The 12,475-nt window shown below is 38.6% G+C and overlaps 1 protein-coding gene across 5 annotated transcripts in view; it reads right to left on the bottom strand.

Moving 5' to 3' along the window:
* The window catches only part of SAMHD1 (SAM and HD domain containing deoxynucleoside triphosphate triphosphohydrolase 1), a 53,105-nt gene that overhangs the window by 14,221 nt on the left and 26,409 nt on the right, over positions 1 to 12,475 (bottom strand). For all 5 annotated transcript variants that reach the window (XR_007133863.1, XR_007133862.1, XM_047771141.1 and 2 more), the window contains 6 exons: positions 11,716 to 11,816; positions 11,459 to 11,567; positions 10,554 to 10,645; positions 8,279 to 8,394; positions 1,955 to 2,094; positions 1,078 to 1,173 (listed from right to left, as the gene is read on the bottom strand). Coding sequence is in view for 3 of the 5 variants with exons in the window: in XM_047771141.1 (XP_047627097.1) it covers positions 1,078 to 1,173; positions 1,955 to 2,094; positions 8,279 to 8,394; positions 10,554 to 10,645; positions 11,459 to 11,567; positions 11,716 to 11,816 (654 nt within the window). In the remaining 2 variants the exon portion in view is untranslated. The remainder of the gene's footprint in view (positions 1 to 1,077; positions 1,174 to 1,954; positions 2,095 to 8,278; positions 8,395 to 10,553; positions 10,646 to 11,458; positions 11,568 to 11,715; positions 11,817 to 12,475) is intronic.

Here is a 12,475-nt window from a genome sequence, read left to right as displayed (position 1 = left end):
CACTCACCATGTCCCTCGGTGAGGAATAGTTATGGAGAGATCACCGTTCACTCGGAGTTGTGTCAACAAGAAAATAACAAGTTAGAGGCTTATAGGAAAAAATACATAGGGAACAATGTCCTGAGATTTCAGTGGAGTAAAACTCTGAAAAGAACTTCTTAGAGGAAACAGAAGACTATGTGAGAAAGCCATTTGGCATTCTCATTAGGATACAAGAAGATAGTACAGCCTCTATGAAAACAGGAGTCAGAAAGTCTTAACTTTTTTCTTTCTTTTTTTTTAACAGCCGCACTTGCAGCATATGCAGGTTTCAGAGTCAGGAGTCAAATTGGAGTTACTGTTGAGGCCACAACCACAGCAACACTGGATCCTTAACCCACTGAGTCAGGCCAGGGATCAAAGCCACATCCTCAGAAACAACATCCTCTTAACCCACTGAGCTACAACAAGAACTCTTTAACATTTTTCTTGTGTGAGTGTGTGTATGTGTGTGTGTATGTGTATATGTGTGTAAGTAGGCAATTAAAAAATAATTGGCATGTATTACTTTTTTGATAAGGAAACATTCAGAAATCAATATATATAGTGTTCTACAAATCATATGACCACAATCACATAAAAAATATCGACAATATGTCAAAGAAAATTTAAAAACTGCTTGGAGTTCCCGTCGTGGCTCAGTGGTTAACGAACCTGGCTAGTATCCATGAGGCTATGAACCCTGGCCTTGCTCAGTGGGTTAGGAATACAGTGTTGCCATGAGCTGTGGTGTAGATGGCAGATTCGGCTCAGGTCCTGAGTTGCTGTGGCCGTGGCGTAGACCAGTAGCTACAGCTCCAATTCACCCCTTGTCTGGGAACCTCCATATGCCAGGGATGTGGCTCTAAAAAGACAAAATAAAATAAAATAAAAACGGCTTAATGTTAGTTCTTTCTGTGAGATCACAGGTGATTCTCTTCCATCTTTCTGTATTTTCCAAATTTTCTATAATGAATACGTTCTACTGCTATATTGGTGGAGGCGTGCTTTATCTTAAATAAATTCTTTGTTTAGGACATTACTGGGCTAACTACTTACATCCACTATGAAATCTTCAGCCTTCAGTTCAGCTTCTAGCTGTACGTTACTGGGCTTAGCACTGGCGACCCCTTTTGGAAGACTTTCGTAGTTTTCCTAGAAAAGACAAGGTTCCTCGTGTTAGAACCCCAGGGCTTCATCCTACAGTGTTTGTGCCACAAAGAGCTTCCTCCCTGAAAAGAGAACTTTACCTAGAAAGGTGGGTTGAGATTTCCCTGACAAATATGTAATATATATAGCTTCTGCCTATGCCATCTTTTAATCAAGTCACAATAGTGTGATTTTCATAACAGAATTTTCACATTGAAAACAATGTGGCATTAACCTACTAAGTAAAACAAGAAGTAGAGTATTACCCAAGGAAGATTCATGAGGCAGGGTGTGGTTATCAGTACAGCTTGTGTTACGAGCTTTCTGGCAAAGGGAAAACCCTTCAGCAAATAGGAGAGATAATTGATAACTGAACCAAAGAAGGCAGGCGAGCACCATCTGAGAGAACCTGACAAACTGTGGAAGAAGGAAGTAGTTAAAAGCAGGTCCTTAGGGTCTCATACACATACCTCATTATGAGGCCCATTTCCTTTACAAATTCATTTTCTTGCCTCCGGACCTAGACAAAATTTGAGGCCTCCTCTCACTTCCAGGATGAGAGAGTAAAAGTTTGAAGTGAGACTTGGCTTTGAATTCTGGCTAACTGTGCTTCCGTAGGCAAGTTATTTAATCCCTCCCAAGCCTCAGTTTTTTCATTTACAGGACAGGCCTCAGAAGATTGATGTAAAGATTAAATAAGAATGAGTGTAAAGGGCTTAGAATAAAGCCATAAGATTGTGATGGGCTAATGGTTTTCTCTGAGGGGACAGAGAACCTTTCAACTTACCCTTTTAATCTTATCGTGTTTGCCTGGCTGGGTCTCACCCACAAACTTGTAGAGATTACGGCATTCGATTTTTTTTAAAATCGCTCGTGCAGCATCCAGTTTGGGGTCAGTAGAGTATAAAATCTCCAGAAAAATATTATCTGCCAATTTGATGAAATTTCTGTTACATTAAAATAAAAAAACAAGGAGTTCCCATTGTGGCTCAGCAGTAACGAACCCGATTAGGATCCATGAGGACGCAGGTTCAATCCCTGGCCTCATTCAGTGGGTTAAGAATCCAGCGTTGCCGTGAGCTGTGGTGTAGGTTGCAGACACAGCTCAAACCCCTTGTTGCCGTGGCTGTGGCCGTTGGCTGCAGTTCCAATTTGACCCCCAGCCAGGGAACTTTGAAATGCCGCAGGTGAGGCCCTAAAAAGCAAAAAAAAAAAAAGAAAGAAAAAACAAGATTTAAAAAGACTCATACATTTACACGTTTCTGTACTTCTGAAATGATTTTAAGCATAAGTTTACAAATATAGGTACCCTATGGTTATAAAATGTGGGAAAAAAATTTTAAAGCCTGAAGTGAAAAAACCTTTGTAAATTTGTTCTAGTCAATGTCTTGGATTGGCTTCAAGGTAATCTAGTAAGTGGGAAAGGGAAGAGGTGAAACAACACTGCCCTGGAGTTGATGTCTTGAGGCAGGGTTTGGGGTATAAAGGGATGTATTAATTTACTGCTATGTTACATTTTGTCCCTTTTTTTTGGAGGGTCTTTTTTTTTGGGGGGGGGCCTTTTTAGATCCCCACTTGTGGCATACGGAGGTTCCCAGGCTAGGGGTCCAATCAGAGCTGTAGCTGCTGGCCTACACCAGAGCCACAGCAACTCGGAATCCGAGCCACGTCTGTGACCTGCACCACAGCTCATGGCAACGTCAGATCCTTAACCCACTGAGCAAGGCCAGGGATGGAACCCACATCCTCATGGATGCTAGTCGGGTTTGCTAACGGCTGAGTCATGACAGGAACTCCCGTTTTGTTCTTTAAAGAGAAGGAATTACAAAATTATGTCTGAGATCTGCTTAGAAAGGAGGCCCAGGGTCCACTGGAGTGAAGGGATGAAGCAAAACTGCCATGTGTTGATAACTGTTGCAGCTAAGTGATGAGGCTAAGTGATGTAAACTTTCTTAATAAAAAAAAGTTTTGGGGAGTTCCCCAGTGGGCTAGTGGTTAGGACTTGGTGCTTCATTGCTGTGGCCTGGGTTCAATCCCTGGGCTGGGAACTGAGATCCACATCAAACCACTGTACACTGTGGCCAATAAATGAATAAATAAATAATATACTTATCGTGGTTGGCTTTGTCAAAATCAAACTATATGCATAAAATAAATAATTAAATACAACATACATACACACATACACATATATATATATACATATATATTTAAAGTTTTAAAAAGTTTTCATCCCATGATGATAGAAGATGGTTTATTTTCCTTCTTCCTTTTTCCTCCAACATTTTACTTTGGAAATTTCAAAACAAAATACCCTTCACTGAAATTTATCAACTGTTAACATTTTTCCGCATTGGCATACACTCTCTGTGTGCACCCACCAATTTTTGAGGAAACATTTGGAAGTTACAGACATTAAGGCCCTTTACTCCTAAATACTTCAGCATGTACCTCCCAAGAACAAGAACATTCCCCAACATAACCACAATCATGCCAAGGAATTTAACACAGATAATAAAAATACCTAACATATAATCTATATTTGAATTTGCTTAATTGTTCCAATAATGCATTTTATGAACTTTTGTTGCTGGATAGAGAAACCAATTAAGTATTATGGATGACATTAGCTATGTTTTTTAGTCTCCTTCCACTGAGAACTAGAATAATTCCTCTGACTTCTTATCTTTCATGATGTTGACATTTCAGAAAAGTTCAGTCATTTTATAAAACACATCACACTTTGAACTGGTCTGTTTCTTGACCATCAGATACAGCTTAAACACTGTTGTCAAGAACGCTATACAAGGGATGTGGTTGGCTCACCGCATCACATCAGGAATCACACAATGGACTTTGTTACCATTATGGGTTATGTTAAGTTCCAACAGTTGGTTACAGCAATAATTCCAGGTTTCTCTGTTATAAATGCATCCTTCCTGGAGTTCCCATTGTGGTGCGGAAGAAACTAATCTGACTAAGAACCATGAGGTTGTGGGTTCGATCCCTAGCCTTGCTCAGTGGGTTAAGAATCTGGTGTTGCCATGAGCTATGGTGTAGGTCACAGACCCAGCTGGGATCTGATGTTGCTGTGGCTATGGTGTAGGCCGGCAGTTATAGATCCGATTGGACCCCTAGCCTGAGAACCTCCATATGCCATGGCCACGGCCCTAAAAAGCAAAAAAAAAAGTGTCCTTCCCTTTGTAATTAACAATCTGCAGAGTGATATTTTGAGAGAGTCTGATTATCCCATTACATTTTCAACCAGTGGGTCAGCATTCATCTGTAATCCTTGACTAAATCAATGGCTGCATTTTGCAAAATGAGTTTTATTAAAATGCCTTTTCTTGGCAAAATAAAATATTATTAGCAGCCTATGTTGTTCATCTCACCTATATGTATATGTACGTTTCTCCCTATTCAATCCCTGAGAAACATTCCTCACCTGCTCAATGATGCTGTCTGCAAACCACCTCTCTATCTTCAGTTTTCTTTATGTCTTTATATATTATACCCACAGTTTGAAAAACAAAACAATTTTACTTTAATATAACAAGACCACACTTTTCTAATCCATGCTTTTATCTACCCTAGTCCCAGATGGATTAATGACATTCTTGCCCCCTTGACAGAATCTCATTTCTTGAAGGCCCATCTAATCCCTGAAGTTCACCTGAAAAACCACCTAACTATGAAACCTTTCCCCATCCATCCAAACCAGAGATGTAACTCCTCCTTCCTTTGAACCCCACAGAACTCAACTGATAACTATTCTAATGCCTTTCATTTTATTCTACCAGGTACAGGTTTGGGGATGAACTTAGATTTTCATTTCTGTTGGTAAAATGGGTAGAAGAAGGATTACTGAATCACAGGATACATATATGTTTAAAAGAAAATGCTCAACTTTTTCCAAATGGCTGTACCACCTGCATTCTACCAGCCATGTTCTATATCTTCCATATACATGTTTTCAGAAGAGTTATGTACAAAAGTAAAGGTAACTGCTTGTCTTTTAAATTTAATGACAAAAATATCACTCAAATAGTATAAACAACATTCAACTTGGGAGTCAGAAGACTTGGTTTGAGTTTAACTTTACCATTTATTAGGATAGGTTGCTTTCCCTCATTTGGCCTCACTTTCCTCATTTGCAGAGTTTGAAGCAGATGAACTCTAAGGTCCTTTTGAATTTAACACTCTAAGATTCCAATTTAATTAAGGGATTTTGGGGTCGAATCCTACAGGGGAAGGGAGGGAAGGAGTAAGGCCCACCTATTGCTTAGAAACATTGAGGGATAACAACCAACATAAGAAAATGGTTACCTAGACAGTGGTCATAACATTTGCAAAGCTTAAGATCGCTACATCCAGATAAGTTGAAACATCCATCAGAAATAGGAATTTAAGAAGCAGAGAGAACAGATAAGCTCTGGCATATTCATATGATGGACTACTATTTAACAAGAAAAAGGAATGAACCACTGATACATACGATCTGGACAAATCTCAAATACATAATGCTGAGTGAAAGAAGGCTTACCCAGAAGAGTACATACTGTTTGATTCCATGGATATAAATGTCTAGGACAAGTAAACAGTGGTTGCTTCTACGGGTGAGTGAGGTAGGGACTGGAATTGTCTGGGAAGAGACATGAGGGAACTTTCTAAGGAAAAGATAATGTCCTTTTGTGTGTGTGTGTTTTTAGGGCCGCACCTGTGGTATATGGAGGTTCCCAGAGTAAGGGTCTATCAGAGCTAAAGCTGCTGGCCTATACCACAGCCACAGCCACGCCAGATCCAAGCAGCACCTGGGACCTACATCACAGGTCATGGCAACGCCAGATCCTTAACACACTGAGCGAGGCCAGGGATCGAACCTGAAACCTCATGATTCCTAATTGGATTTGTTTCTGTTGCTCCACGCCACGATGGGAACTCCTATGAACAATCATTGAACTTTGGTTAATCTGCATGCTGAAAGTGTTAGGGTAAGTATACCAATGTCTTCAATGTACTTTAAAATCCATCAAAATTTAGATAGATTAATAGAGGGATAGAGGCGTGGTTAAAAACATGATAAAGCAAGTCCAGTATATAAATGCTAGAATTTAGGTGATGAGTATACAGGTTAACTGTAAACTTCTTCCAATCTTGTTGAATGTTCTCAACACTCCCTCAAAATGTGGAAAAACTTTCTAAAAATTTTAAAATAAGTGGAAATTTCAAAAATAAAGATAAAGTGAGTTGCTTCTTGGAAAAGCAGCAAAAGTAAGGAAGGCTCACATGGTCTTATTCCTTCAAGGGGATGTAGTTAAGGACTGTTCAGAATAATATGCAAGGAAGGTAAAATGATCCTGGTTTCAAATGATGAAAGCTGGAAAGGCCCTATGCCTATTCTCCCATACTCTGGCAGATAAAGCATAAAAAGGTGACCTAATTTCTCATCTAGGATTTTTGACATTGTTACAACATCCAAGGGATCAGTCCAAGGGTCAGTGGACTCATCAATTGAACAGGATTAAAGCCAGTTTGGGTGTTCCAGAATCTGCATGATGAACAAGAGCCACGTACAGTCATGTGTAGTTAAAACCTCATTAAAATGTAGGGTATTTCGGAGTTCTCATGGTGGCTCAGAGGTAACGAGTCTGACTCGTACCCATGAGGATCAGGGTTCAATTCCCGGCCTTGCTCGGTGGGTTAAGGAGCTGGCATTGCCGTGAGCTGTGGTACAGCCCATAGGCCGGCAGCTACAGCTCTGATTTAACCCCTAGCCTGGGAACTTCCTTATGCCGAGGGTGTGGGCCTAAAAAGACACCAAAAAAAAAAAAAAGGAAAAAACGTAGGATATTTTACGGTTTGTCAGTGAACTCAAAAGATATAAAATCCAGAATTGACTTATTTTCATAAAAAGTTAATTTAAATGTCATATGCTACAGGATAAATTGTTAAGACTGGTTTCTGAGGAAGACTGAAGATGATTTTTTACAATACAGCATCACTTGCTTCATTATGAGCAAAAGCTAAAAATAAACATTACCAGATTTACTCAAATTGTTTTATAATCTCCCCAATGGGAGACAATTGAATTGATGTTATTAAAACAAAACATAGAAACAATTTAGACATAGATTTTCCCCTATAACTTTGTTATCAACCTAACCTAGATTGATTAGCAAGCAAGAAGCAAACTCGACACATTATAAACACTGATGTACAGTGTTCTCAGTTTACATAGGTATTTGACACAGGGAATCAGGATTTCATTCTAATCTTTCATTTAGTTATGACTGGAAAATGACTAAAAAGTTACAAGTGTAATGGGGACCTTTTCTATATTAATTGCCTACTGGTATATTTTAAAGAACAATGTAGATAAAATCTAGCAGTGATAGAGCAGCAGACTGACGTAGAGATATTGGTTGTGCCTGAGGCCACTCAGCTTCAGTTGTTTTTGCTTGTTTCTGAACCTCCACCCTTTCCGCTAATTCTGTCACTTTGTTTTTAGTTAGACAGAGCCAGTTTCATGATTTGCAACTAAGAGCTCTGACTGGTTTTAAACTTTTGGCCTACTTTTGCTTTCCTGATCTCTATTTCTCAGTCTACACTTTGTCACATTAAAGAATCAGCTGCAACACCTCACCTCTTCCTTCCTACCCTAAGCTGCAAACTTTGTTTCTGCTGACTACCAAGAAATGTTTCTGGCATCCTGTGTTTTGTTAAAAATGTTAAAAGGGCAAGTCAGCCTTTTGGTATTAGTCTGGTATTAGTCCAGCTGTATTATAAGTTAAATAATAATTAATATTGAGTATTTATGTGCCAAGAGCTATTCTAGGGGCTATATGTCTCACTGAAGCATCACAATAAAACTATATGCTAGGTATCTTTACTCCCATTTTACAGATGAGGAAGCCAAGGTTCAGAGAGGTTAAATAACTTTCTCAAGGTTACCTTGTTAGTACAAAGCAGAGTTAAAACTCAAATCCAATAGTATACAATCACTTTAGAAGCTAAATACATTGGAATTATTTGGAAAATATTCAATCTGCAATCCACGGAAAAGCTCTTATTTTATCTGAGATGGCCACCTATATTACCTTTGAGTTCTTACCTGTCAGCTTAGTGAAGGCCTCCATGTCATCAATTGCTGTAGAAATGCGATACTTTTTTCCTTCAGAACCTATTATCTCTATGTAAGGATCTGCTTTGAGGAAGGCATCTGTAATCCTAAAGATCATTTTAGAAACATTTATGTTTATGAGAAAATTTGAGTACTTGACATATGCCTTGTTCAAAGTTAAGGAAATCTTTCTACTTTAGGGAAATAAAATCTTGAAACACAATGTTCTAAAGACAACTGCTTTCAGACTCACAGATATAGAGAGCAAATGTGGTTACCAGTAGGGAGAGGGGTAACCTAGGGGGAGAGGATTAAAGAAGTACAAACTATTACATATAAAATAAGATACAGGAATATATTATACAACACAGGGAATATATCCAATATTTTATAATAACTACAAATGGGATATAACCTTTAAAAATTGTGTATCACTATATTATATACCTGCATCTTATATAATATTGTACATCAACAATACTTCAATTTAAAAAAAAAAAGCAAAAGGAGTTCCCGTTATGCTTAGTGGGTTAAGAACCAGACATAGTATCCATGAGGATATGGGTTGGATCCCTGGCTTTGAGCGGTGGGTTAAGGATCTGGTGTTGCTGCCAGCTGCAGCATAGGTTGCAGACGCAGCTTGGATCCTGAGTTGCTGTGGCTGCAGTGTAGGCCAACAGCTGCAGCTCCGATTTGATCCTTAACCCAGGAACTTCCATATGTTGCAGGTGTGGCCATAAAAAGGGGAGGAAAAAAAAGATTGCTGCCTCTCAATTATGAGAAATAAGTCCATGGTTGATTTGTGATTTAGCACATTTACTGTGTTTCAGGCATTATGAGAGAGGTTTGTTTGGATACATCATCTTACTAAACCTTTCCAACAATAAGATAGGTGTAATCAGCCTCAATTTTACAGATATAAATTAAGTAATTTTCACTTAACTAAGTTAAGAAGAAGCAGTACCAGAAGCACCATGCTTTGTACCTAGATCTGATTCTCAGCATTAAAAATAAACAAAACAACAACTCCTCCTACCAAAGTAACGACCATACAAATAAGATTAAGAATTCTCACTTGCCTGCTTATGACAAACCATGGAGGAAAAAAAAAAGATAAATTTTCTCAACATGAATGTAAAGATGAACAGGAAAAGCTTATAATAAATCAATTTAAAGCTAGAGACATGGAAGGAGTTCCTGTCATGGCGCAGTGGTTAATGAATCCAACTAGGAACCATGAGGTTGAGGGTTCGATCCCTGGCCTCGCTCAGTGGGCTGGGGACCCAGCGCTGCCATGAGCTGTGGTGTAGGTCGAAGACACCACTCTGATCCCGAGTTGTTGTGGCTCTGGCAAAGGCCAACGGCTACAGCTCTGATTCGACCCCTAGCCTGGGAACCTCCATATGCCACATGTGTGGCCCTAGAAAGAACAACAACAACACAAAAAGCTAGAGACATGGAATTAACCGGACTCACACCCAATTTTTGGTAATTCCTCATGGGGTCTTTGGCTGTACTTTTCTGCTTTGGTTCTGACTAGATTAGGGAGAAGAGATGAAATTCCTATAGGTTTTACAATTTGCTGGGAGTTCCTGTCATGGCACAGTGGAAACGAATCTGACTAGGAACCATGAGGTTGCAGGTTTAATCTCTGGCCCCAATAAGTGGGTTAAGGATCTGTTGTTGCCATGAGCTGTCACAGACACGGCTCGGATCTGGCATTGCAGTGGCTGTGGTGTAGGCCGGCAGCTGTAGCTCCAATTAGACCCCTAGCCTGGGAACCTCCATATGCCTCAGATGCGGCCCTGAAAAGCAAAGAAAAACCAAAAAACAATCAAACAAACAAAAATTTCCTAGTAATTTTGATAATTGACAGGATAAGGAGAGACATTAATTTTAATCTTTAAAATTCATTTTTGTCATTCATTTCAGAATGTCAATTATCCACATCCCATCTCTCACCTCAATGACTAACATCTGGTACATAAGCGAGTATCTGTGCAGAGGTCTAAGCCACCCTGTGTGGCCTCCTCCTGCCTAGCCTAAGCCAGCTCTTCTGCTCTCATCTATCCCCTTTATCCACTCTCCTCCTCACCTCTAAGTTCACTTTATGCTAGTTTTTATTTTATTTGTTTTAGGGAACCCTTTTAGATTTGTTCACTTAAAAATTCATTTGAGTTTATCTAGAAATCTCAACATGACCCAGTAATACTCTAGCAAAGTAGTCTGGAAAATTTTCTAGTGAAATAACAATGGGATTTCTTACATTGTATCAATGATGTTGCCGACTTTGTGTTGATAAGCTCTGCGGTGCAAACAGTTGCGTGTGTGGAACATGTCATACAGGTTTCCAACCTCCTGCAGGAGAATATGAAAGAAATATTAATGTAGGATCAGATTATGTTCTTGTTAGTAAACAAGTATATAAATCAAGGAAAAGGAATGGTGGCATAAAAAGAAGGCTAGGGGGTTACTTCACTAAAAACCCTGAGCCTACTTAAAAACAGCAAGGCAGATTCATAAAATTATTGATTTGCAATTTTCATTCTTTGTAAACCAAAATCTAACCCTGTGTAACTTTGTAAACCAAAGTTTTAACCCTGTGATGTATTGTTTTAGGCATCTTAAATATATCTGAAAGATTTCCCAGTAACTCTAGAAATTAGGTATTATTCTTATAGTCTTCATTCTGAAAAGTAAGATTTTCTGTAATAGTATAATAATCTTTAGTTATATGACTATAATCTAAAGACTTTAGAATTTTAACTACTATGAAACATGTAATATAGTGATTAAGGATAAGAGTCAAGCCAAACTTCTTGGGTTGTCATCCAGCTCTGTCATTAACTGTATGTCTTCTCTGGCCTTCAACTGTTTATCTGTTAAATGGGATGATAGCATCTGTGTCCTAGGGTTGTGAGGATTGAGTTAATCCCTCTAAAGCACTTAAAACAGTGCTTAGCATATGACTCAATAAATGTCTATTGTAATTTTATTATTATTTAACAATGTAGTAGATGTGAAAAGAACCTTAAGATACTACAACTGCTAAGCATGAAGTAAAGAGACTGACAATTTACCAGGTACTGATTTTTCCAAATTACTGAATGGTTATTTCCAGATTTCAAACTAGGAACTCCACCTTCCTTGTTGTTCTCTAACACAGCTTACCTTTTCTCTAGTACAAATATGCTTCTTATTATCTACCTCACAGACACGGGCGAATTTAATAAAGCGCTTGTAATCAAAATTATTTTGGATTCCAAGATGATGGCAGTCCCTAGAAAGGTTTCAAAGCAGAGATGAAATTTTTCAACAAAGGAAACTATCTTAAGTATTTTGTTATTTTATTTGCTTTAATAAAAATTGTATATATTTACAGTATACAATGAATTTTAAACAACTTTCCTGAAGTGTTCAGTGCATACCTGGCAAAGTAATCCCATTTGTCCACATCAATGCCATTTCTTTTATTTGCCACTATTTCATAAAGGAAACTTTTTTCTTTAGGACGCCCTTTATATGGCCACTGAAAGACAAAAAAAAAAAAAACCCACCGAAAGTTTTAGGGTAGGAGCCAAATCTATTTGTAAGCAAAGCAAAGCAGTTGTATTGATGTGAAAATTATAAACAGGAGTTCCCATTGTGGCTCAGTGGTTAACGAACCCAACTAGGATCCACGAAGACATGGGTTCGCTCCCTGGCCTTGCTCAGCGGGTTAAGGATCTGGTGTTGCCGTGAACTGTGGTGTAAGTCAGACAAGGCTCAGATCCTGCATTGCTGTGGCTGTGGTATAGGCCAGCGGCTACAGCTCTGATTTAACCCCTGGCCTGGGAACCTCCATATGCTGCTGGTGTGGCCCTAAAAGACAAAAAGACAAAAAAAGAAAAAAAAAAAGAAAATTATAAACAAATACTTGAATGGGAATGGGAGGTAAATCAGAATCTTCTACTCTTTCCTTCTTCTACTTAATTCCTAAGTTAGTAGAAAAAGGAAAAGAAATGCTTAGGTATATGATATCCAGCTAATACTAAACCTTCTTGTGCCATCAGAAGGATCTTAATTCTATTACATTTCCCAAAACCAAAAAGTTTTAAGAGTTTCTAAAAAACATAAGATGTAATTATGAACTAGTAAGACTCGTTCTTATATTCTAATGCTTGCACTCAGGCAGGAAAATAAGTACTG

This window comes from Phacochoerus africanus, chromosome 3 (genome assembly GCF_016906955.1).
Source record: "Phacochoerus africanus isolate WHEZ1 chromosome 3, ROS_Pafr_v1, whole genome shotgun sequence".
NCBI classification, from domain to species: Eukaryota; Metazoa; Chordata; class Mammalia; order Artiodactyla; family Suidae; genus Phacochoerus; species Phacochoerus africanus.
Note: the sequence above shows the minus strand (reverse complement) of the source record. Positions and strands in the feature narration are given on the sequence as shown.